Consider the following 22,716-nt stretch of genomic DNA (forward strand, 5'->3'; position numbering starts at 1 on the left):
ACCCTCTGTTAGAGTCGAACCCTCACTGGATACAAGACCAAGAATTGGGCACTCAGGGCATGATCCAGACTGACCCCCCCCACACAATACAATTGCACAGAGGCAAATCCACTTTCAACTTGTTTTATTAACACATGCACACACAAAATTAATTACAACTCCCCACCAGCATCAGCCCCCGCATCTCTGGTACACGAACTGGGTTATCATGGCAAAAAGGACGAGCGCAAGCGAAGATACGACGATAATCAGCGCCATTATCATTCCGGGATCCTTCATCATCACTGCAAGGAGGAACAGCAAAACTCCAGTGAAGATTATTTTGTCTTTTTTTTTTTAAAAGGCCCTGATCACATTTTTTTTCCCAAATACAATATAGCAGGGTGCTAGCTAAGGGGGAACGGTTTGGGCCCAGATAATCTGAAAGACCGTATCTACCTTTACAAAACTGCTCAGGTTCTAAGGATCACCTTATCTGGGTCCCATCAGCATCATGCTTAGGGTAGGGTTACCAGAAATCCCCGTTTCCCGGGGACAGTCCCCGAATTTGCGAATAAGTCCCCGGACAAATTCCATCCCCGGAATGTCCCCGGATTTCATCTAATGTCCCCGGGAAACGCAGCAGCGGCATTCTCAGCAGAGCAGTTGGGTCTTGCTGGCTTCAGGAGCTGGTCGGAAGTCCCCACATGATGGTGCTGCAGGGGCTCAAAGATGCAGCTTCTGGGCTGCCTCCACCTTCCCTGACCCCAGCAACTAGTAATAATAATAATAATAATAATAATAATAATAATAATAATAATATATTATTTATACCCCGCCCATCTGGCTGGGTTTCCCCAGCCACTCTGGGCGGCTTCCATAAAAACCAAAAATACACTAAAATATCACAGATTAAAAACTTCCCTGAACAGGGCTGCCTTAAGATGTCTTCTGAATGTCAGGTAGTTATTTATCGCTTTGACATCTGATGGGAGGGCGTTCCACAGGGCGGGCGCCACTACCGAGAAGGCCCTCTGCCTGGTTCCCTGTAGCTTTGCTTCTCGCAATGAGGGAACCGCCAGAAGGCCCTCGGAGCTGGACCTCAGTGTCCGGGCAGCACGATGGGGGTGGAGACGCTCCTTCAGGTGTACTGGGCCGAGGCCGTTTAGGGCTTTAAAGGTCAACACCAGCACTTTGAATTGTGCTCGGAAACGTACTGGGAGCCAATGTAGGTCTTTCAAGACCGGTATTATGTGGTCTCGGCGGCCGCCCCCAGTCACCAGTCTAGCTGCCGCATTCTGGATTAGTTGTAGTTTCCGAGTCACCTTCAAAGGTAGCCCCACGTAGAGCGCATTGCAGTAGTCCAAGCGGGAGATAACTAGAGCATGCACCACTCTGGCGAGACAGTCTGCAGGCAGGTAGGGTCTCAGCCTGCGTACCAGGTGGAGTTGGTAGACAGCTGCCCTGGATACAGAATTGACCTGCGCCTCCATGGACAGCGGTGAGTCCAAAATGACTCCCAGGCTGCGCACCTGGTCCTTCAGGGGCACAGTTACCCCATTCAGGACCAGGGAGTCCTCCACACCAGCCCGCCCCCTGTCCCCCAAAACAGTACTTCTGTCTTGTCAGGATTCAACCTCAATCCATGAGCCGCCAGCCGCCACAACTAAGCTGTGAAGGGAGGCTTCACGCTGCCTATCAGAGCTTGTGTGCAAGAAGGAGGGGGCAGGAATCTCTCAGTTAGGCAACGGGAAGCCTCCCTTCCCAGCTGAGGGATCCCCGCCCTCTCCTGCTTGCACGCAAGTAGGAATGGGATTGGGGCTGCTCCGATGGGAAGGGAGGCATCGCGCTGCCCGAGCCTCGCTGCCGCCGCTGCTGCTCTTGGCCCTCTTTCTCCACCTTCCATGCCTGAATCACTGCGCACCGCTTCCCCACCACCACCACCGAAGAACCAACAACTCAGGGGCTGTCCAGGCTCATGGAGAAAGGAGATAGAAGCCTCAGAGGAAGGGGAAACGTGGTGGTTGAGGGTCAAGGCGGCCGTCGCCCCTCTGCCACCGCCATCACTGCAGAATCAACGTCCCAAACGTGTAGTAATGAATTAAAGTGTCCCCACATTCATTGAAAAAAATCTGGTAACCTTCGCTTAGGAGTAAAACAAGAGCCTTCTCGGTGGCTGCTCCCAAACTGCGGAATTCCCTCCCAAAGAGAGCTTAGATTGGCTCCCTCCTTGTCCTTCCCCCAAAGATCTTCCTGTTCAGACAGGCCTTTGGAAACTAAGGAACAGATTATGCTGATAGCTGGGCCTATTTTGGAGCTGTGAGACAGACCCTCCAAGTCTCCCTATTTTCCAGGGACATCCCTGATTTAGAGAAGCCACCCCAGTTTCTGATTTAATCCCGGAATGTCCCGCTTTTCCTTAAAGGTAAAGGGACCCCTGACCATTAGGTCCAGTCGTGGCCGACTCTGGGGTTGCGGCTCTCATCTCGCTTTACTGGTCGAGGGAGCCGGCGTACAGCTTCCGGGTCATGTGGCCAGCAGGACTAAGCCGCTTCTGGCGAACCAGAGCAGCGCACGGAAACGCCGTTTACCTTCCCGCCGGAGCGGTACCTATTTATCTACTTGCACTTTGAGGTGCTTTCGAACTGCTAGATTGGCAGGAGCAGGGACCGAGCAACGGGAGCTCACCCTGTCACGGGGATTCGAACCGCTGACCTTCTGATCGGCAAGTCCTAGGCTCTGTGGTTTAACCCACAGCGCCACCTGTGTCCCGCTTTTCCTTAGGGTGTCCCTATTTTCATTGGAGAAATGTTGGAGGGTATGGAGCTATCCAACCCCCCTGAGCTACCTGGAAGCAATCTTGTATAGGGAAAGGTTTCTTTTAAAAAAAAGTTTAATGTTTTATTATTTATGTTGGAAGCTGCCCAGAGTGGCTGGGGCAACCCAGTCAGATGTGTGAGGTATAAATAGTAAAAATCATCATTATGAAATGGGACGGCGCTATTTTCATCGGAGAAATGCTGGAGGGTATGGAGCAGGGGTCAGCAAATGTTTTCAGCAGGGGGCCGGTCCACTGTCCCTCAGACCTTGTGTGGAGCTGGACTATATTTTGGAAAAAAAAATTGAACAAATTCCCGGATTTAGAAGGCGATTGGGCCGGATCCGGCCCCCAGGCCTTAGTTTGCCTACTCATGGTATTGAGACTACCTTAGAAGGCAGTAAGTTCTCTTTTCTTGGAGGTTTTAAAGCAGATATTGGATGGCCATCTGCCAGGGATTCTTTAACCAAGATTCCTGCATTGCAGGGGGGTTCGATTGGATGATCTTGGGGGTCCCTCTTCTATAATTCTACACCATGCCAACAAAGCTCTCCCTTTCAGGTTGTTTGGGCAGCTGTGGGATCCTGGCAACAGGGACCCTGCTGCAGAAATAGTTAACGGTCTTTGGCAGCGGCGTAGCGTGGGTTGTCAGCACCCGGGGCAAGGCAAGTAATTTGCACCCCTAACCCAGGGCAAGGCAAGTAATTTGCGCCCCTAACCCCTAACCTGCCGCCGCTGCCAGCTTCTTCTTGCTGCTGCCTGGGCTGGGGTATTTACGGTAAGGTAGCCACGGCGGCGGCGGCAGGTCCGTGTCAGGTGATCTGAGGCGAGTTGCCACTGGCGCTGCCGCCCAAACGACGCCGCTTGCCCGGAGGAGGAGGAGGGCAGAGAGGCGAGGAAAATGCAACATGGCCCAGCAGCTGCAGCAGTGGTGGGGCTGTGAGGAGGGGCTGCCTGGCGCGCCCTCCGTGGCCCTGACACGCGGGGACCGCGGCGAGCGCTGAGAGCCGCTGCCTGCCGGACGCCTTCAGCCCGGACGCGCGCACAGCTCGGCGGTTCCGCGAGACATGGGGCTCTGCTACAGCCTGCGCCCGAGGCTCTTCGGCGACTCCGGAGGTGGCGAGCGTGCCCCCCCCAGATGTTGCGCCCGGTGCGGCCGGCCCCCCCTGCACCCCCACGCTACGCCACTGGTCTTTGGCCACCTGAATCCACTTTACTGTTGGGAGTAACCAAGCAAGAGAGGGGCAGATTCTCAAAGGAGACCAAAGAGCCAAAGGAATCAAGTTAGCGTTGCCCTGCTGGCTGTCTCACGTGCTGACTTGTGTTTCACAATCACCACTTTCTTCTCCGCCTCTGGAACTGTGCCCTGGGTTGAAGCAAGGGTGGTGTCCCCTTTGGACTCCGTTTGAATTAAAGACGAGTTCTCTGTAAGTGAAGAAGACAAAGACGAGTTCTGTAACTTCCCAGATTTCTGTGACGCATTCTTTGATGTTCTGCATGTGGGGATATTCCCCTCGGGGGCGGTTCAAGTACAGAGGCTCACCCAAACCCCCTAGTGGTCAGGCTTCATTCAGTAATGCAATACCAAACAGTACAGAGACTCTGCAAGAGCATTTCCATCAGGACAGACCTAAACAGGCAAAACTACAATACGATTCAAAGTGTTGGTGCTGACCTTTAAGGCCCTAAACGGCCTCAGCCCAGTATACCTGAAGGAGCGTCTCCACCCCCATCGTTCAGCCCGGACACTGAGGTCCAGCTCCAAGGGCCTTCTCTCGGTTCCTTCATTGCAAGAAGTGAGGTTGCAGGGAACCAGGCAGAGGGCCTTCTCGGTGGTGGCACCCGCCCTTTGGAACACCCTCCCAGTAGATGTCAAGTAAATAAACAACTACCTGACTTTTAGAAGACACCTGAAGGGAAATTTTTTAGAAGACACCTGTTTAGAGAAATTTTTAATGTTTAATGCTATATAGTGGTACCTCTGGTTAAGAACTTAATTCGTTCTGGAGGTCCGTTCTTAACCTGAAACTGTTCTTAACCTGATGCACCACTTTAGCTAATGGGGCCTCCTGCTGCAGCCGGTGAGCAATTTCTGTTCTCATCCTGAAGCAAAGTTCTTAAGCCAAGGTACTATTTCTAGGTTAACAGAGTCTGTAACCTGAAGCGTCGGTAACCTGAAGCGTCTAACCCGAGGTACCACAGTATTGTGTTGGGGAAAGCCAGCCAGATGGGCGGGGTATAAATTATTATTATTATTATTATTATTATTATTATTATTATTATTATTATTATTATTATTATCTTAGCTCTTCATCCTTTGCCCAACCACATTCTGCTACCCCATAGTCCCACCATCTCATCCAAAAACACTCCTTGGAAAAAAAATTTACTCAGCCCATTTTTTTACTGTACATGTTTGAACCCTCCTTGTACCTTATCTGTTTTCCACCTTAACATTCAGCTTTTACGTTCCTCTTTAACCATTTGCCAGTTCTGTGGTCGGGTTGCATTACTGCGTATGAGCCACTGGTCTCAACGATAATTTAACAGAAATGAGAATTCAAAAAAAGACGCCATATGACTCCTTTCCATTGAACACATTATAAGCATCAAGCTAAGGCTCCAGTGGTGGCCAAACTCTGCCCTCTTGATGTTTTTTGGGGGGACTACAATTCCCATCATCCCTGACCAGTGGTCCTGATAGCTAGGGATGATGGGAGTTGTTGTCCAAAAACAGCTGGAGGGCCAAGTTTGGCCACCACTGAGCTAAGCCAAAAGACATGCCCCACGTTTTATGTCAGCCTTCCCCCTCAAGATATTTTGAACTACAACTCCCATCATCCCAGACAATTGGCTAAGCTGACCAAGGATGATGGGAGTTGTAGTCCAAGACATCTGGAGGGCCTCAAAGGGAGGCTGACCTAGATATAGCCATGATGCTTTTGGTTTCAGAGACACCTGCCTTGCTGCCAATAGACATTTCTTTTCTGTCGCCCAACAGCTGTTCTCAGTTTCGCCAGCATCTCGGAGCCTTTTGCTTCACTGATATTCCTTGAGCCTCCTAAGGGCATTTGCCTGTGAAAGAGAGAACACTAGTGTGGAAAAAAAAACATAATTTACATGAAAGGGCGAGGGTGCATTGTACCAAAACTACATACTTAAAAGGTCCGTTCAGATAATTCTGTGCCACTGCTTCCCACGGGCAGCACATCAGTTAACCTATGGAACTCACTGCCACTGGCTCAGAAATACAGGTGTTGCTCAGGTTGGTCAATCTCTGCCCACCAAGCCCAACCACACCTGCATCAGGTAAGTCACTAAAACTGCTCATCCCTCTCACCCCAAATCACGTACACCTGTCCTGCTCTCCAGTTCTCATGGCTTGGAGGGGCGAACAAGGAAGTGCTTGCCTACTGAGATAATAAGTATTCCCATAAAGGTAAAGGGTAAAGGGACCCCTGACCATTAGGTCCAGTTGTGGCTGACTCTGGGGTTGCGGCGCTCATCTCGCTTTATTGGCCAAGGGAGCTGGTGTACAGCTTCCAAGTCTTGTGGCCAGCAGGACTAAGCCGCTTCTGGCGAACCAGAGCAGCGCACAGAAACGCCGTTTACCTTCCCGCCGGAGCGGTACCTATTTATCTACTTGCACTGGTGTGCTTTCGAACTGCTAGGTTGGCAGGAGCAGGGACCGAGCAACAGGAGCTCACCCCGTCATGGGGATTGGAACCGCCGACCTTCTGATCAGCAAGTCCTAGGCAATGTGATTTAACCCACAGCACCACCTGCGTCCCAGTATTCCCATAGCTTGCCTTAAATGGTGCGTTGTCCTTAAAAAAGCCTAAGATATACTACTGGGCTGCAATGCAAATTTGGTTCAGGATCAGCATTATCTGCCTTCTGGTCCCTTGTTCCTGGCCGTGGCTACAACATTATTCAAGCCAAGATAGAGGACACCCATGCCCCTGCAAATCTTCTGGGACTCCAGCTGTCACCAGCCCTGAATTAAGCGACGGCACTCTGCAGATGCCCAGAGACACTGTGGCCACATTCACACCATAAAACACTAAGATGCCACCTTAAACAGTTGTGGCTTCCCCCAAAGAGTTCTGGGTACTGTAGTTTGTTATGGATAGATCCTGAGACTAGTTAGGTACCTCCCATTGCTTTCCTTAAGAGGTTGCTGGTAGCAGCGGCGTAGCGTGGGTTGTCAGCACCCGGGGCAAGGCAAGTAATTTGCGCCCCTAACCCCTAACCTGTCGCCGCTGCCAGCTTCTTCTTGCTGCTGCCTGGGCTGGGGTATTTACGGTAAGGTAGCCACGGCGGCGGCGGCAGGTCTGTGTCAGGTGATCTGAGGCGAGTTGCCGCTGGCGCTGCCGCCCAAACGCCGCCGCTTGCCCGGAGGAGGAGGGCAGAGAGGCGAGGAAAATGCAACATGGCCCAGCAGCTGCGGCGGCGGCGGGGGCGGCGGCGGGGGGGGGCTGTGAGGAGGGGCTGCCTGGCGTGCCCTCCGCGGCCCTGACGCACGGGGACCGCGGCGAGCGCTGAGAGCCGCTGCCTGCCGGACGCCTTCAGCCCGGACGCGCGCACAGCTCGTCGGTTCCGCGAGACATGGGGCTCTGCTACAGCCTGCGCCCGAGGCTCTTCGGCAACTCCGGAGGCGGCGAGCGCCCCCCCAGATGTTGCGCCCGGTGCGACCGGCCCCCCCTGCACCCCCCACGCTACACCACTGGCTGGTAGTACTCACTACGAAGTTGTTATAGTAAGAGCCACATTTCAAACCAGTGCTTTTTTTGCAGGACAAAAGATGCTAGTACCCTCGAGTACCCCCGGAAAAAAGTACAGGGAATCCCCCATATCCCCTCACAATCAAATTCCTCAGGAAGAGGGATTGGTTGTTAAACCACTCCAAAAACTGTACATCTCTGAGGAGAATAAGGATCTCCTAAAAAACCCCCACAACCTCAGTTCACGGAATTATTTTGGGGAAGCCATAGCTGTTTTTAGAAAACATCTGAAGGCAGCCCTGTTTAGGGAAGTTTTGAATGTTTGATGCTTTATTATATTTTAAATATTTTTTTTGAAGCCGCCCAGAATGGCTAGGGAAATTATTTATTATTTGATATATTAGCACTTTAAATGTATATGGGGTAATGCCGATAATAAGCCTTTGTATCTGTGATTTCCTTGTCTTCCAGAATGTAAGCTGGAAGGTTTTCCCAGCTCAAGTTAACCAGAGAGGTCATTCATTGTAGGGAACCATCCAGGCCGTGTTCTCATGCCCAGTACCCTCTCTCCCCAAATACCTTACACGATTTTTTTTGCAAACCTTGGACAATGACACTCAATGAGGACTGCAGATGGCAGGCTGGGCTCAGCTGTGGTGGGAGCAGGCCTTTCCGCGTTGTAAAACAAAATATTTCTGTAGATCACAGTGCCTGGAGTCAGCTGTTGGGAGAATAAACAGAGAATCGCACTGCGGCATTGAACACTTGATTGGGAGCTGCCCAGAGTGGCTGGGGAAACTGAGCCAGATGGGCGGGGTATAAATAATATATTTATTATTATTATTATTATTATTAATAATAATAAGAAGAAGAAGAACATGTGCACACACACAAGCCCAGATGTCAGGGTGATGGACACAGCTCCAAACCTTAATCCACATCTGCAACTTATTTTATTTTATTTATTGCATTCATAGGCCACCATTTTCTCAGAGGCGCTAAAGGTGGCACACATGCTTCGCCTCCCCATTCAATCGCACAACAACCCTGTGAGGTAGGTTCGGCTGAGAGGCACCCAGTGAGCTTCACAGCCAAGTCAAGGGATTTGAACTCTGGTCTCCCAGGTCCCTGCAACCACTGCACCACGCTGCCTCTCGTTGGCAAGCGATGGAGAGTTCCCAGACGCACCAGGCTTGAGAAGTCCTCAGCCAGCCCAAAGGCAGGAAAGTCTAATAAACGAAAACCTGCCCTTATTCCCTTATGGGGGACCGAAGAGCCCTTCTAGAGTCCTTTGTAGGTTCTCCATCAGTCGGAGAAAATAACAGGACAACCAGAGAATATTGAGAAGCAAAGCAGCTCATAAGCCTGATCTTTATTGAACTGTTGCAACAGGGTGCTCCCCTCACACGCAGGAAAGGAGGACGACCCCGAACCCAGGTGTGCCTGCCCTTATATAGACATTTGAAATTGCCCGCCCTGGAGCTCAAGACCACCCCTCCATACATCACAGAAGGGGTGTAACCCAAGACCACCCCCCACAAACATCATACCTACATCACAGAAAAGGTGGTCTACAACAGAAATCCGAGTGCCTTGTTTTTTACCCTGTCTGCCAGGTTATCTGATAATGCCTTACCTGATTGCCTTTCCTGGTAGTCTGGCCATTCCTTTGAGATGGTGATTACCCAATTCCTGAGACAATGGGAAGGTTGCCTCACCCCCTCCCTCCTTGCAGAGAAAACATTTGGTCAGTCTGGGAGTCAAAGTGGTTTCAGGGCGGTCTTCCTGTGCTGCTCCAGATATGTGGCCTACACATCTATGTATGCGCTTGGTTGGCACAATTATGAATATATGGCATTCTACCATTGTACTTTGGAGAGTGTATTAACTTATGGTCTGTGTGTGTGGTTTGGGAGCTGCACGGCCAGGGAAAAAACAATGCTATCCAGGGTTGTAAAGACTGCAGAGGGAATTATTGGGTGCACTCTTCCCACCTTAGATCAAATCTACGCTGCCAGGTGCCGTAAGAAAGCGGCAGAGATAGCACATGATAGTACGCACCCCGGAAATGATCTCTTTCAGCTTCTGCCTTCTGGAAGAAGGGACAGGGTTATAAAGGCCAGGACTAGCCGTCTGAAAAACAGTTTCTACGCTAATGCAATTCTGGTTCTAAACGCAGCATAAGGGGTCTCTGTAGTATAGTGTATTTTAAAATGGGGTTTTAGAGTTTTTAGGGGTTTTTGAATGTTTTATGTAGTTTTTATGTAGTTTTATGTAGTTTTTCAATTTCATTGTTCCGCAAGGGACAATGACAATAAAGATATCATATCGTAATATCTATCTATCTATCTATCTATCTATCTATCTATCTATCTCCTTAATTTTTTATTTCAAGGAAAGCAAGGCTCTGTTCCCAACATTTCAACATCACCCAGAAGGAGTAATAGAGAAGACAGAGGAGGAACCCCAACATCTCACCTGGACCTGGGATCCGCACGCTTGGAGGGCGACCACAAAAACCACAGTTTCTCCTTCGAGGCTGGTATAAGGACAGTCTCCCAGGGTCAAGTCACTGGCTTTCACCAGCTCTTTGGCTCCCGGGCTTTTCTCCACCGACACAATAACTTGGGACTGGTCACATTTTACCTTCACCCAGTAAGGCCCAGTTTGCTGAACCCACCAGGACTGGGTCGAAGGAAACCACCGTCCTGTATGAACTCTAAGTGGGGCTGGCATCGCCCCCACAGTTAAGCAAACGAACAGCCAGCCATAGCCCCCCATTCTTCACACCCTACAAGGCCTTCTTCAGCCCGGAAAGGGAAAAATACCCCTAGCAGCAGCTTCTTATAGCTTCACCTGCATCAGGTGATTAACAGGTTTTTTTCCCCCTCCTCCCCCTCATCACACACCTGTCTTGGACCAAAAGGTGATTGCTATGGGGAGTATTTTCCTCCCACTGTATGAGATGGTTAGAGCTCCTCCAGTTTGCAAGGCTCATTTGACAACAAAAAAAGAAACCGAGCCTTTATTGTCGTTTTCCCAGTCCTGTGGAACTCTCTGCCACTAGAGAGTCAGCAGGCATCTTCTGTTCTCGACTTTTAAATGCCTGCCTTAAAACTTTGCTATACTGGCAGGTTATGTAGGCAATTATCTTTCCGCAACAGTTATCTGGTTTCAATTTTCTACATGGTTTTATTGTGTGGTTTTTACAGTTGTTGCAAACTGCTTTTTTAACATAACAAATTAGTACTAATTCATTTAAATAAACGATAAAATCAAATCAAATAAGGCTACTACTCTTTTTTCCGGTGGGTGAAGATGGAGCTGTTGAAGATTGTAAAAAGTTCGCTGCACCCCGACTTTGGGGTATGTTTCAGCCTGTTGATTTCGGGGTGCTAAGCACACATAACTTTGGGGACTGAGCCCCATTAGACAGAGTGCAACTTACTTCTAGGTAAGCATGCAGGCCGGGATTGCAGGGTAAGGCTGCAAGCCTAACCATGTCTACTCAGAAGTAAGTCCCGTTGGGGCTTACTCACAGGTAAGGGGGGTTATGACTGCGGCCTTAAAAAGAGTAAAATATTACCTTTTATCACCTATGGTGGACCTGCCCGAGGGTGAAAGCATTCTGGGAAATGATCTATAATGAAATTAAGAAAGTCCTTAAATGGATATTTACTAAGAAACCAGAGGCTTTTCTCATGGGCATGGTTGGCCAATTGGTGCCAAAGAAGGATAGGATTTTCTTTATGTATGCTACCACTGCAGCAAGAATTCTTCTGGCAAAGTATTGGAAGATGCAAGAACTACCTACTCTTGAAGAATGGCAGACAAAGGTGATTGACTTCATGGGACTGGCAGAGATGACCGGCAGAATTCGTGACCAGGGGAAAGAGGCAGCGGAAGAAGACTGGAAGAAATTTAAAATATATCTTAAAAACTGTTGTAAAATTGATGACTGTTAAGATGTCACGGGGTAAGAAGCAGAGAATTACAGCTGTAATCAACAAGTTTATGGGAATTTAATGAAGGGATTTAAATGGGTAATTTGACTAAAGGGTTGCTAAAAAATTCTTTTTAAAATAAGGATGCAGCGAAAGGGAGGTATGGGGAAGTCGATTGAAAGAAGTTACAGGAAAATAAGACTATGAATTTATTTATGTTAGATTTCTTTATGTTTGTTTATGTTTTGTGATGTGTTTGTCTTTTAATTATGTGTTTTAAAAATTGAATAAAAAATATTTTTTTAAAAAAAAGAGTAAAATATTAACACACACACACACACACACACTACCCCACTATAGACTGGTAGCAGTTTCTTACATGTTTACCCAGAAAGTCCTACTGAGCTCTATGGGTGTTAATCTTAGGTATGTGGTGTAGCTTAGAAATATTCCACTGAGGTATCAATGCTTTTTCTTGTGAACTGCTTAGAGGCTTTATTGCAATCAAGCAGTCTATAAATGCTGTTTAAAAAATACCTATCTAAAGAGTTTTTAAAAAAGAGGGCATATTGCAACTTGCTAAAATGAAAGGAAAAAAAGAAAAAAGAGAGAAGGGTTTACAATCCGGGAAAAAACGCAACACAAAAGGAAAACAGGTTGGGAGGAGGAAATGAGCGCACCAAGCTTAACAATGTGATGGGTGGGGTATAAATAATAATAATGCTGAAGTCATAATATTATGCTATTAAAATGTTAATACCTAATACTAATAACAGTTTTACAATCGAAAGACGCGAGGAAAGAAGTGCACTGAACTGATGCCAATAATGTAATTTTTATTGCACCGATTGCATTTGTATTGCTGCAGTTATTATCATTAATCCATTATTGTTAACACCTTGAAATATTGCATTTGTACCAATGTCATAGCCTATTATTAAATACCAATAAGCTAAATTTTTGTCGACGCATTGGAATTTTAACAACGTATTAATTAATGTGTCAGATAGAATTAATAATGAATAAATAAAAAATATCATTTATACATTTAATGCAGGTTGCAACCCGCTTTGAGGTCCCTCCCCGCGCCTTAAAAATATAAAGCGGTATGGGAATGAAATGAACAATAACAATAAGCTATCATGATGATCGCTCGCTTCTCCCAGAGAGTTTCTGCCCGGCTGCCGTAAAGCGCTCCTGCCGGAAAAGGAAAAAGACGGAAAAGGCGGCACGTAGCGGCTGCGTCAGCCTGCCGTAAAGCGCGGCGGCGGCGGCGGCGGCGCTCCTCCCTCCCTCCCTCCCTCCCTCCTGCCGTAAAGCGTTCGGGGCGTCGCAGCGCCCTCCTGCCGCCAAGCGGGCCGGCGGAGGCATGCCCCTGTGCCGTAAAGCGCGGCCGTCCGTCGCGCGCGGCTGTGCGCCCTGGTGCCTCCGCCGTGGGTGGCGGGGAGGGGGCGGCGGCGGCGGGGCGGGATGCTGGGCCCGGGCGGCGGCGGCGGCGGGGAGCGGGCGGCGGGGCCCTCCTCGGCGGCGGCGCTGCCGCTGCTGCACCCTCGCACGGGGCGGCTGGTGACGGTGTCTCGGGGCGGCCGCAGCGCCGCCCGCTCCCAGCCCGGCCAGGAGTTCAACCACGGGCTGGTCCTCAGCCGGGAGCCCCTCGCCCCGGGCGCCGTCTTCACCGTCCGCATCGACAGGAAGGTGAGGGGAGGCGGAACCGGGGCGCCCCCGGCAGGGAGGGGGGGAGGGAGGGGGGAGAGCGGGGGGTGGGGTGGGGGTGTAAGAAGAGGGGGGGACGTGGAGGGTGAGGGAGGCGGGGTAACTGGGGGGGGTAAGGGGAAAGGTTGAAGATCGGGGGGGATGTGGAGGGTAGGGGGTGGGGTGACTGGGAGGTAAGGTGACTGGGAGGTAAGTGTGCAGAGTGGGGTAAGTGTGTGGGGGGGAACCGGGGTGCCCCCAGCAGAGAGGGAGGGAGGGGGGAGAGCGGGGGAGGCGGGGGGTGGGGTGGGGGGTGTAAGAAGAGGGGGGGACGTGGAGGGTGAGGGAGGCGGGGTAACTGGGGGGGGTAAGGGGAAAGGTTGAAGATCGGGGGGGATGTGGAGGGTAGGGGGTGGGGTGACTGGGAGGTAAGTGTGCAGAGTGGGGTAAGTGTGTGGGGGGGAACCGGGGTGCCCCCAGCAGAGAGGGAGGGAGGGGGGAGAGCGGGGGAGGCGGGGGGTGGGGTGGGGGGTGTAAGAAGAGGGGGGGACGTGGAGGGTGAGGGAGGCGGGGTAACTGGGGGGTAAGGGGAAAGGTTGAAGATCGGGGGGGATGTGGAGGGTGGGGTGACTGGGGGTAAGAAGAGGGAAGAGTGGGGTAAGTGTGGGGGGGAACCGGGGTGCCCCCAGCAGAGAGGGAGAGCGGGGGGAGAGCGGGGGGTGGGGGGTGCAAGAAGAGGGGGGGACGTGGAGGGTGAGTGAGGCGGGGTAACTGGGGTAAGGGGAAAGGTTGAAGATCGGGGCATGTGGAGGGTGGGGTGACTGGGGGGTAAGAAGAGGGAAGAGTGGGGTAAGTGTGGGGGGGAACCGGGGTGGCCCCAGCAGAGAGGGAGGGCGAAGAGCGGGGTAGGCGGAGGGTGGGGGGTGTAAGAAGAGGGGGGGACGTGGAGGGTGAGTGAGGCGGGGTAACTGGGGGGTAAGGGGGGTGGGGTGGGGGTGTAAGAAGAGGGGGGGATGTGGAGGGTGAGGGAGGCGGGGTAACTGGGGGGGTAAGGGGAAAGGTTGAAGATCGGGGGATGTGGAGGGTGGGGTGACTGGGGGGTAAGAAGAGGGAAGAGTAGGTAAGGGGAGGGTAACTGGGGGGTAAGATGGAAGGTTGAAGATCAGGGGGTGTGGAGGGTAGGGGGTGGGGTGACTGGGAGGTAAGTGTGCAGAGTGGGGTAAGTGTGGCGGGGAACCGGGGTGGCCCCAGCAGAGAGGGAGGGGGAAGAGCGGGGTAGGCGGAGGGTGGGGGGTGTAAGAAGAGGGGGGGACGTGGAGGGTGAGTGAGGCGGGGTAACTGGGGGGGTAAGGTGAAAGGTTGAAGATCAGGGGATGTGGAGGGTGGGGTGACTGGGGGTAAGAAGAGGGAAGAGTAGGTAAGGGGAGGGTAACTGGGGGGTAAGATGGAAGGTTGAAGATCAGGGCATGTGGAGGGTAGGGGGTGGGGTGACTGGGGGGTAAGAAGTGTAAAGAGTGGGGTAAGTGTGGGGGGGAACCGGGGTACCCCCAGCAGAGAGGGTGGGGTGCGCCTGTTGGGTTACAGCGAGGGGAATATCAGGGTAGGTGGAGGGTGTAAGAAGAGGGCGGGGGACGTGGAGGGTAAGTGAGGGGGGTAACTGTGGGGTAAGATGAAAGGTTGAATATCTGGGTATGTGGAGGGTGGGGGGATGTGTGAAGAGGTGTACGTGGAGGCTGTGGGGGGTAACTGGGGTAAGATGAAGGTTGAAGATCAGGGGATGCAGAGGGTAGGGGTGGGGTAACGGGGGGTAAGGAGAGTGGGGTAAGGGGAGGGTAAGTGGGGGGTAACTGGGGTAACTGGGGGGGTCAGATGAAAGGTTGGCGATCAGGGGATGTGGAGGGTGGGGGATGTCAGAAGATTGGGGTACATAGAGGGTCAGGGGATAACTGGGGGAAGATGAAGGGTGAAGATCAGGAGATGGGGGTGACTGGAGTAACTGGGGGGTAAGGAGTGAAGAGTGGGGTATATGGAGGCCGGGTGAGGGGTAAGTGGGGAGATAGCTGGGGTAAGGTGAAGGTTGAAGATCAGGGTATGTGGAGGGTGGTGGGATGGGAGAATAGCTGAGCTAAGAAGCTTGGACTGGGAGGTGGGTGGGAGCTCAGCTGGGTTTGTATGTAGGAAAGCTCTCATTTACCCCCCCCCCATGTGGCAGGTGCCAGAGGGAGGGAGGGGCAACTGGGGTGCAGGTGGGGCAACCAGAGGAGTGGGAAGCGGGGTGTTCGGAGGGTGGCTGAGTGGGAGACATGTTGGGGTAACTGTGGGTGGGAAGAGGGGCAGAATAAGCAGGGTAAATAAAGGGTAAGATGAAGAAGGAAGATCAGGGTGTGTGGAGGGTGATTTGGTGGCAACTGGGGTGTGTGGGGCTGGGAGATCATCCTGTGGGGTGCAGAGATGAGCGGGGTGGAATATATGAGAGGTAAAGGGAGGTACCTGGAGGCAGATTTTGTTGAGGTCTGTGTGGAGGAAGCAGAAAGGGAGCTGCAAGGGTCCTCACCCCTCTGCACCTGGTCCTAACATCTGGGGTGACTGAGAGGGAGTGAGGAAACAGGTTATGGGAAGTAAGGGCCACGTGTCCCGAGTTCAAGAGCAGTGAGGGCCGAGAATGGAGAGGATGATCACTCTCTCTGAGAGCCAACGTCGATTGTGAGTGCCAATGTCTGTGTACTGTAGACAAATTGGAGCCACAGGAAAACAATAGAGGATGGCGTCTCCATTTAGCAAAGGGACTGCAAATTTAAAATCCAACATGTATCACAATGCTGTTTTGCAAATCTCTGGTGCAGCCACCTATGGAATAATACTGTGTACAGTTCTGGCTGCCTCACATCAAAAAATGTGGAGCTGGAAAAAAGTTCAGAAGGTGGAGAAAAGTTTTTTTTCTCATTTTCATAACACCAGGATGCTGAACAGTTCAGGGCAGACAAAGAAAAGTACTCCTTCAGACAGCGCTTTGTTAAACTATGGAACTCACTGCCACAAGAGGTCATGTTGCCTACCCACCTGAATGGTTTAGTATTCTCTCTCCACTGTCAGAGGTGGGGTGTCTTGGAATACCAGCTATTGGGAATCAGGGCTGGGAGTGTGCAGAAAATGCTCTTGTGCCCAGACCTTAACAGGCTGCTGGACTAGGTGGTTTGTTGGCCTGATCCCACTGCAGGCCTCTTCTGATCTTAGGCGTTGGCATGGATTGGCGTATCCTAGGAAAGGGCTTATCTGTCTGCAGAGGAGCACTATGGTACACTCTGTCCGCTTGCAAATTTTGAAATGTTTCTGTCTGTCCGCTCTTCCCTTTGAATCCTGGGTAGCCTGCAAAGCAGCAAACACAATTGCTTGTTTTGAATGAGCTCAGGTGGGAAAGTGGGCAGGTTCAGCTAAGGCAGAGCAGCCGGAAGAAATTTTATTTCCTGCCCTGGAGGAGAGCGTTTGCCTCCAAGGTGCTAGGTGGGCTTCGCTTTGGGGAAGCCGGACCCTGTCTGACCCAGAGCTGCTGTGCTATGACCATTTCCTGAGCAGAGAAAGAGAAGGTGCTAATTCTGGCCCAATACCCATTTTTTAAACATTTTCCTTCTCTCCTTTCTAAATTAGAATTCTCCTAGGTAGCTCAGAAGAGCTGGGGGTGGGGGTGGAGATTTAAAAAAAAACACCATATGCTGTGGGGGGGAATTGCTCTTTTAAAAAAAAATAAAATTGTGCATCCACTGGAGAACTGTTTCTCCATAGAGGCCACAACTCCAGGCTCTGTTGACTTGAGCCTGTCAGCTCAGGAAGTACCCCTGTGCATGTTAAGAGCGCTATTCCTTTGAGAAAGGGCTGCACCCGTTGAGTACCATGGTTTTGTGTGGTCCTTTGATTAGAATCTGTACTTGTTTCAATACAGTGATATATTTCTGCAGCCTGCAGTCAGGGAGGGTTGGGTTGTACATATGTAAAATAAAAATAAATAAGTAATAGAGGGAGAGACCCACGAGGGTCATTTAGTCCAACCCACTGCAATTCAGGAATCCTGCCTTCAGGCACCCCTGGGTGGGCTCGAACTACTAACCTTCTGGTTAACAGCCAGACGCACTGACCCATTGTGTCACACTACGGCTCTAGCAGCCGCAGCCAGCATAGGCACTGGGCAAGGATGATGGGAGTTGTAGTCTAAAGCAGCGGGAGGCTGACATCTTGGCTACTGCCTCTGTTGTAAGCAAAAACGGGGTCTTCTGTTGTGGGGCGACTCTGCGTTCATCTCCTCCTCCTCCTTTCTGCCAGTGTTTGAAATTCCCCGTGTGGTTTGCTACTGACATCTGTCCAATTGCAGCTGCGTGGAGATTTCCAGGCACCGGGTTGGCAACCGGCGTTTCGCTTTGAGCCAGCTGACTCGTGCACAGTAAAAGGCACATGTCTTGTGCACCTGCCCTGCTGTGCGAATCGCAGACCCCTTGCTGGGCATCTTGGCCCTCCCTAGTCACATCAATGAATGTGTAGGGCTGAGTGCAGAGATATAATCATACCTCGGGTTGCGGACCGCCAAAACCTGAAAGTATCGGAATCGGTTACTTCCGGGTTTTGGCGGTCGCGCATGCGCAGAGGCGCTAAGTCGCGCTTTGTGCGGAAGCACTGAATCACAACCAGCGCATGCACAGACAAGCCACTGCGGGTTGCGAACGCTGCAGGTTGTGGACGTGCATCCCACATGGGTCACGTTCGCAACCTGAGCGTCCACCGTATTTGACTTTGCTGCACAAGCGTCCACCGTATTTGACTTTGCTGAGCGTCCACCGTATTTGACTTTGCTGCCTGAAAGCGAGATTAGCGCCGCAACCCCATAGTCGCCTTTGACTGGACTTAACCATCCAGGGGTCCTGTTTTAAGAACTAGCAGTTCGAAAGCATGTCAAAGTGCAAGTAGATCAATAGGTACCACTCTGGCGGGAAGGTAAACAGCGTTTCCGTGCGCTGCTCTGGTTCGCCAGAAGCGGCTTAGTCCTGCTGGCCACATGACCCAGAAGCTGTACGCCGGCTCCCTCGGCCAATAAAGCGAGATGAGCACTGCAACCCCAGAGTTGGCCACGACTGGACCTAATGGTCAGGGGTCCCTTTACCTTTACAATCAAGCAATGTAGTAGAATCGATCGGTTTGGATCCCCAAAGGTCATCCAGTCCAACCCCCTTGCAAACAGCCATTCCAGGTTTAAGGGGCCGCTTGCCCCCTAGCTTACATATCTATGAGTTCCTAACACGGCTCTCTGCCTCCCGCAGGTTAATTCCTGGAGCGGCTCCATCGAGATTGGCGTGACGGCCTTGGACCCGAACCACCTCGACTTCCCCAGCAGTGCCACGGGCCTCAAGGGCGGCTCCTGGATCATCTCGGGCTGCTCGGTGCTGCGTGACGGGCGCTCTATCCTGGAGGAGTATGGGCAGGACCTGGACCAGCTGAGCGAGGGCGACCGCGTGGGGATCCAGCGCACGGCCAACGGGGAGCTGCGCCTCTGGGTCAACGGACAGGACTGCGGCGTGGCCGCCACCGGCATCCCCCTCCACGTCTGGGCCGTGGTGGACCTGTATGGCAAGTGTACCCAGATCACGGTGGTGCCCAGCAGCCCCGAGGAGGCGGAAGAGGCCGTCGCGCACGATGAAGGTACGGGAGAACAGCTCACCTGCAAGGCATCGGCTGCTGGGTGGCTCAGTTGGTTAGAGGCCAGGGTGCTGATAACGCCAATGTTGCAGGTTCGATCCCCATAAGGGACAGTGGTGGTGGCAGTGATCTGAGTTTTTTTAGGAAGGAAAACCTTTTTTTAGGAAAAGCTTTTTTTAGGAAGGGCTTGGGTCAAAGTTGAGCTTTTTTTTTTTTAGTAGTAATATAATAATAATTTTTTTTTATTTATACCCCGCCCACCCCAGCCAGAGCTGGGCTCAGGGCAGCTAACACTGGTAAAATTACCAAAAAAAACCCCATAATAGGGGGTAAAAAACCAATTTTAAATACAATTTAAAATGGAGCCTCATTTTAAAAGTAGCCTATAGATCAAAACCATAAGGGGAGGGAAACAAAAGGGTCAGACTGAGTCCAAACCAAAGGCCAGGCGGAACAGCTCTGTCTATCAGGCCCTGTGGAAAGATGTCAAGTCCCGTAGGGCCCTGGTCTCTTGTGACAGAGTGTTCCACCATGTCGGGGCCAGTACGGAAAAGGCCCTGGCCCTAGTTGAGACCGATCTAACCACCTTGCGACCTGGGAGCTCCAAAGTGTTGTCATTTGTGGACTTTAAGGTCCTCTGCGGGGCATACCTGGAGAGGCGGTCCTGTAGGAAGGAAAGCCCTGTTTTGGGGGCTTCAGGGCAAAGATGTAAAGCTTTTTTTAGGGGAGCCAAAGTTGCTGAGCTTCTTTGGGGGGAGCCAGTGATCTACCACAGACGTCCAGTGATCTACCAGTAGATCACGATCTACCTGTTGGAAATGCCTGGACTAGAGGATTCTTGGGGCCCCTTCCAACTATTCTTTCCCCCTTTTCTATTTTCTAATTTCATTTTTTATTTTGACAAAGAAATAATCATAAATAAATAAGAATGAAAATGTTCACCTCACCACTGAGACTAATAAATTGTAATTATCCAACCTCCTAAAATCTCAACACCTCTTCCGATGGTTTGACTCCTTTCCTTTTTGACACTACAAATTCTACAAACACCTTCCGTATACAGTACCCTCAAAATCAATTCTCCTGCGTATTCCCCGTCTTACCTTAACAGCACATGTTAATTTATAATTAATAGCTATATCCCACACCTCTTTATACCATTCTTCCATTTTATATTCCCCTTGCCCCTTCTGCTTCCTAGCTATAATAACTTGTACAGCCATCAATAAATTTGTGAGCAAGTCCTTCGTAGCCTGTGAACCTTCCACCCCATTGTATATCGATAACAATGCTACCTCTGGACTCTGAGTCAGCTTTAACCCAGTGATTTCTGTTATCTCCTTAAACACCGTTTGCCAGGTAATAATGTACAGTGGTACCTCGGGTTACATACGCTTCAGATTCCGCTAACCCAGAAATAGGACCTCGGGTTAAGAACTTTGCTTCAGGATGAGAACAGAAAGTGGTGCTTCAGGTTAAGAACAGTTTCAGCTTAAGAACGGACCTCCGGAACGAATTAAGTACATAACCCGAGGTACCACTGTACATATTTACACCCCCACCACATGTGAACATAAGTTCCGGTTTCCTGGCATCCCCTCCAACATAACGCCGAATAGTCCTTGTTTGTTTGATTTAATCTGACTGGTGTTAAATGCCATCTCCAAACTAATTTACAGTGGTGCCTCGCAAGACGAAATTAATTCGTTCCGCGAGTTTTTTCGTCTAACGAGTTTTTCGTCTTGCGAAGCACGGTTTCCCATAGGAATGCATTGAAAATCAATTAATGCGTTCCTATGGAGACCGCTTGCCAGGCTGGCGGTGCGGAGAAGGGCTTTTCTCCCCACCGCAAGCCTTCAGGACAGGTACGGGAACAGAGGGGAAGGCGCGCAGCGCTTCTCCTCTGTTCCCGGGGCTTGCGGTGGGAGGAGGTTTTTTCCTCCCCACCGCCAACATTCAGCACAGCATTCTGAAAGTTGGCGGTGGGAAGGAAAACCCTCCTCCCACCCCAAGTCTTCAGGACAGCCATCCGAAGGCTGGCGCAGGGAGAAGGTCTCTCCGCCTCACCGCCAGCCTTCGGAGCAGCCATCCCAAGGCTGGCGGCGGGTGGAGGTCTCTCCACCCCACCGCCAGCCTTCGGAGCAGCCATCCCAAAGCTGGCGCGGGGAGAAGGTCTCTCCGCCTCACCGCCAGCCTTCGGAGGAGTTCCGAGGACAGTGGGGAAGACGCGCTGCGCTTCCCCGCTGTCCCGGAGATTTCCCTATGGGCTTTCGTCTTGCGAAGGAAGCCCATAGGGAAATTCGTTTTGCGAAGCGCCTCCAAAACGGAAAACCCTTTCGTGTAGCGGGTTTTTCGTCTTGCGAGGCGTTCGTCTTGCGGGGCACCACTGTATAATAATTTTCTTTTAACAGACAACATTTTGCAATGTACGATTCTCCCATATTTCCCCCCAGCTTTGACTATCTATCTGCCCTGTTGTCTCCTTTTCCCACACCTCTTTTAATTAATCTTCTCCGAATCTTAAGATTCTATGAGAACAAGCCCACTTGTTTAGAGTCCAGGAAGAAGGTGTGTGTCCCCCACCTTTGTTCTCCCTTGAGGTAGGAAGCGTTCCCGCCCCCCGCCCTGCAGAATCGGAGGCTTAAGGGTTTGTTTCTCCCTCTCTGCTTGCATGCATTGGGTAGAATCATGAAATTGGGGAGGTTGAAGGCACTCCAGCAATGCAGGAATATTATTATTATTATTATTATTATCATCATCATTATCATTATCATTATCATTATTATTAACCCCCCCCCCCCGCTGCATCTGACTGAGTTGCCCCAGCCACTCTGTACACTTCCAGCATATATCAAAACATCACAAAACATCACACATTCAAAGGCTGCCTTCAGATGTCTTCTAAAATAATTGTTTATCTCCTTGACATCTGATGGGAGGGTAACTTACAGGGCAGGTGCCACTACTAAGAAGGCCCTCTGCCTGTAGCTTCCCTTCTGCCAGTTAGGGAACCTCCAGAAGGCCCTTGGAGCTGAATCTCTGTGTCCGAGCTGTGGATACAGGGCCGAATAACATCTGAAGAAACCCCAACACGGATGATTCACACCCTGGCCAGCACTTCCTTCATCTCCTGCTCTCAGGCAGAAGATATAGAAGCAGGATTAGTCGTACCAACAGGGTAAAGAACGGCTTCTATCCGTGGGCTGTTAGGCTTCTGAATGAAAAGATAACAACAGGGCAACTGACTTTCGGGTTTGGTGTGTGTGTGTGTCAGTAAACGAGGGGAATTAAGAATAAGAGAGCTGAGTGGGGGGGGGGACTCCTCTAATCTCACTGTATACAAGTTGTACAAGTGACAATAAAGTATTTCAATTCAATTTCAATTTCAACAGACGGCCATGCAGCCTCGCTTTAAAAACCTCCAAGGAAGGAAAGTCCACTACAGTGGTACCTCGGGTTAAGTACTTAATTCGTTCCAGAGGTCCGTTCTTAACCTGAAACTGTTCTTAACCTGAAGCACCACTTTAGCTAATGGGGCCTCCCGCTGCCACTGCACCACCGGAGCACGATTTCTGTTCTCATCCTGAAGCAAATTTTTTAACCTGAAGCACTATTTCTGGGTTAGCGGAGTCTGTAACCTGAAGCGTATGTAACCTCTCAGCGTATGTAATCTGAGGTACCACTGTACCTCCTAAGGGACACCATTCCAGGGTCGAACAGCTCTTACCCTCAGAAAATTCTTCCTAATGTTTAATTAGAAATTTTTTTCTTACCACTTGAATCCCTTGCTTCAAGTCCTCGCTTCCAGAGCAGCAGAAAACAAGCTTGTTCCATCTTCCAGATACCCGAAGATGGCTTCCACGCCACCTCTCCATCTCTT

The 22,716-nt window shown here is 51.0% G+C and overlaps 2 protein-coding genes across 2 annotated transcripts in view; one reads left to right on the top strand and one right to left on the bottom strand.

Moving 5' to 3' along the window:
- Positions 1–124: 124 nt before the first annotated feature.
- On the bottom strand, positions 125–10,674 carry LOC309326798 (zona pellucida sperm-binding protein 3-like). Its single transcript, XM_081835815.1, has 5 exons — positions 10,000–10,674; positions 8,124–8,242; positions 5,760–5,872; positions 4,109–4,222; positions 125–284 (listed from the first exon to the last, which is right to left on the bottom strand). The coding sequence occupies exons 1-5, from the start codon at positions 10,300–10,302 to the stop codon at positions 172–174; spliced, it is 762 nt and encodes a 253-aa protein (XP_081691941.1). The 5' UTR covers positions 10,303–10,674; the 3' UTR covers positions 125–171.
- Positions 10,675–12,932: 2,258 nt separating this feature from the next.
- NEURL4 (neuralized E3 ubiquitin protein ligase 4) overlaps positions 12,933–22,716 on the top strand; it is a 61,435-nt gene continuing 51,651 nt past the window's right edge. The window contains exons 1-2 of the mRNA XM_081835605.1: positions 12,933–13,160; positions 18,461–18,839. Coding sequence (XP_081691731.1) covers positions 12,936–13,160; positions 18,461–18,839 — 604 coding nt within the window. The 5' untranslated portion in view covers positions 12,933–12,935. The remainder of the gene's footprint in view (positions 13,161–18,460; positions 18,840–22,716) is intronic.

The sequence above is a fragment of the Podarcis erhardii genome (genome assembly GCF_964252035.2).
Source record: "Podarcis erhardii genome assembly, chromosome: 13".
NCBI lineage: Eukaryota > Metazoa > Chordata > Lepidosauria > Squamata > Lacertidae > Podarcis > Podarcis erhardii.

Coding starts and splice junctions, on each gene's coding strand:
- LOC309326798 (XM_081835815.1), bottom strand. CDS start 10,302: ATGGGGGGCTATGGCTGGCTGTTCGTTTGCTTAACTGTGGGGGCGATG. Junction 4,223..5,759: donor AAATGTCTATTGGCAGCAAG/GCAGGTGTCTCT, acceptor CTTCACTTACAG/AGAACTCGTCTTTAATTCAA. Junction 285..4,108: donor TGTGAAACACAAGTCAGCAC/GTGAGACAGCCA, acceptor TCCTCCTTGCAG/TGATGATGAAGGATCCCGGA.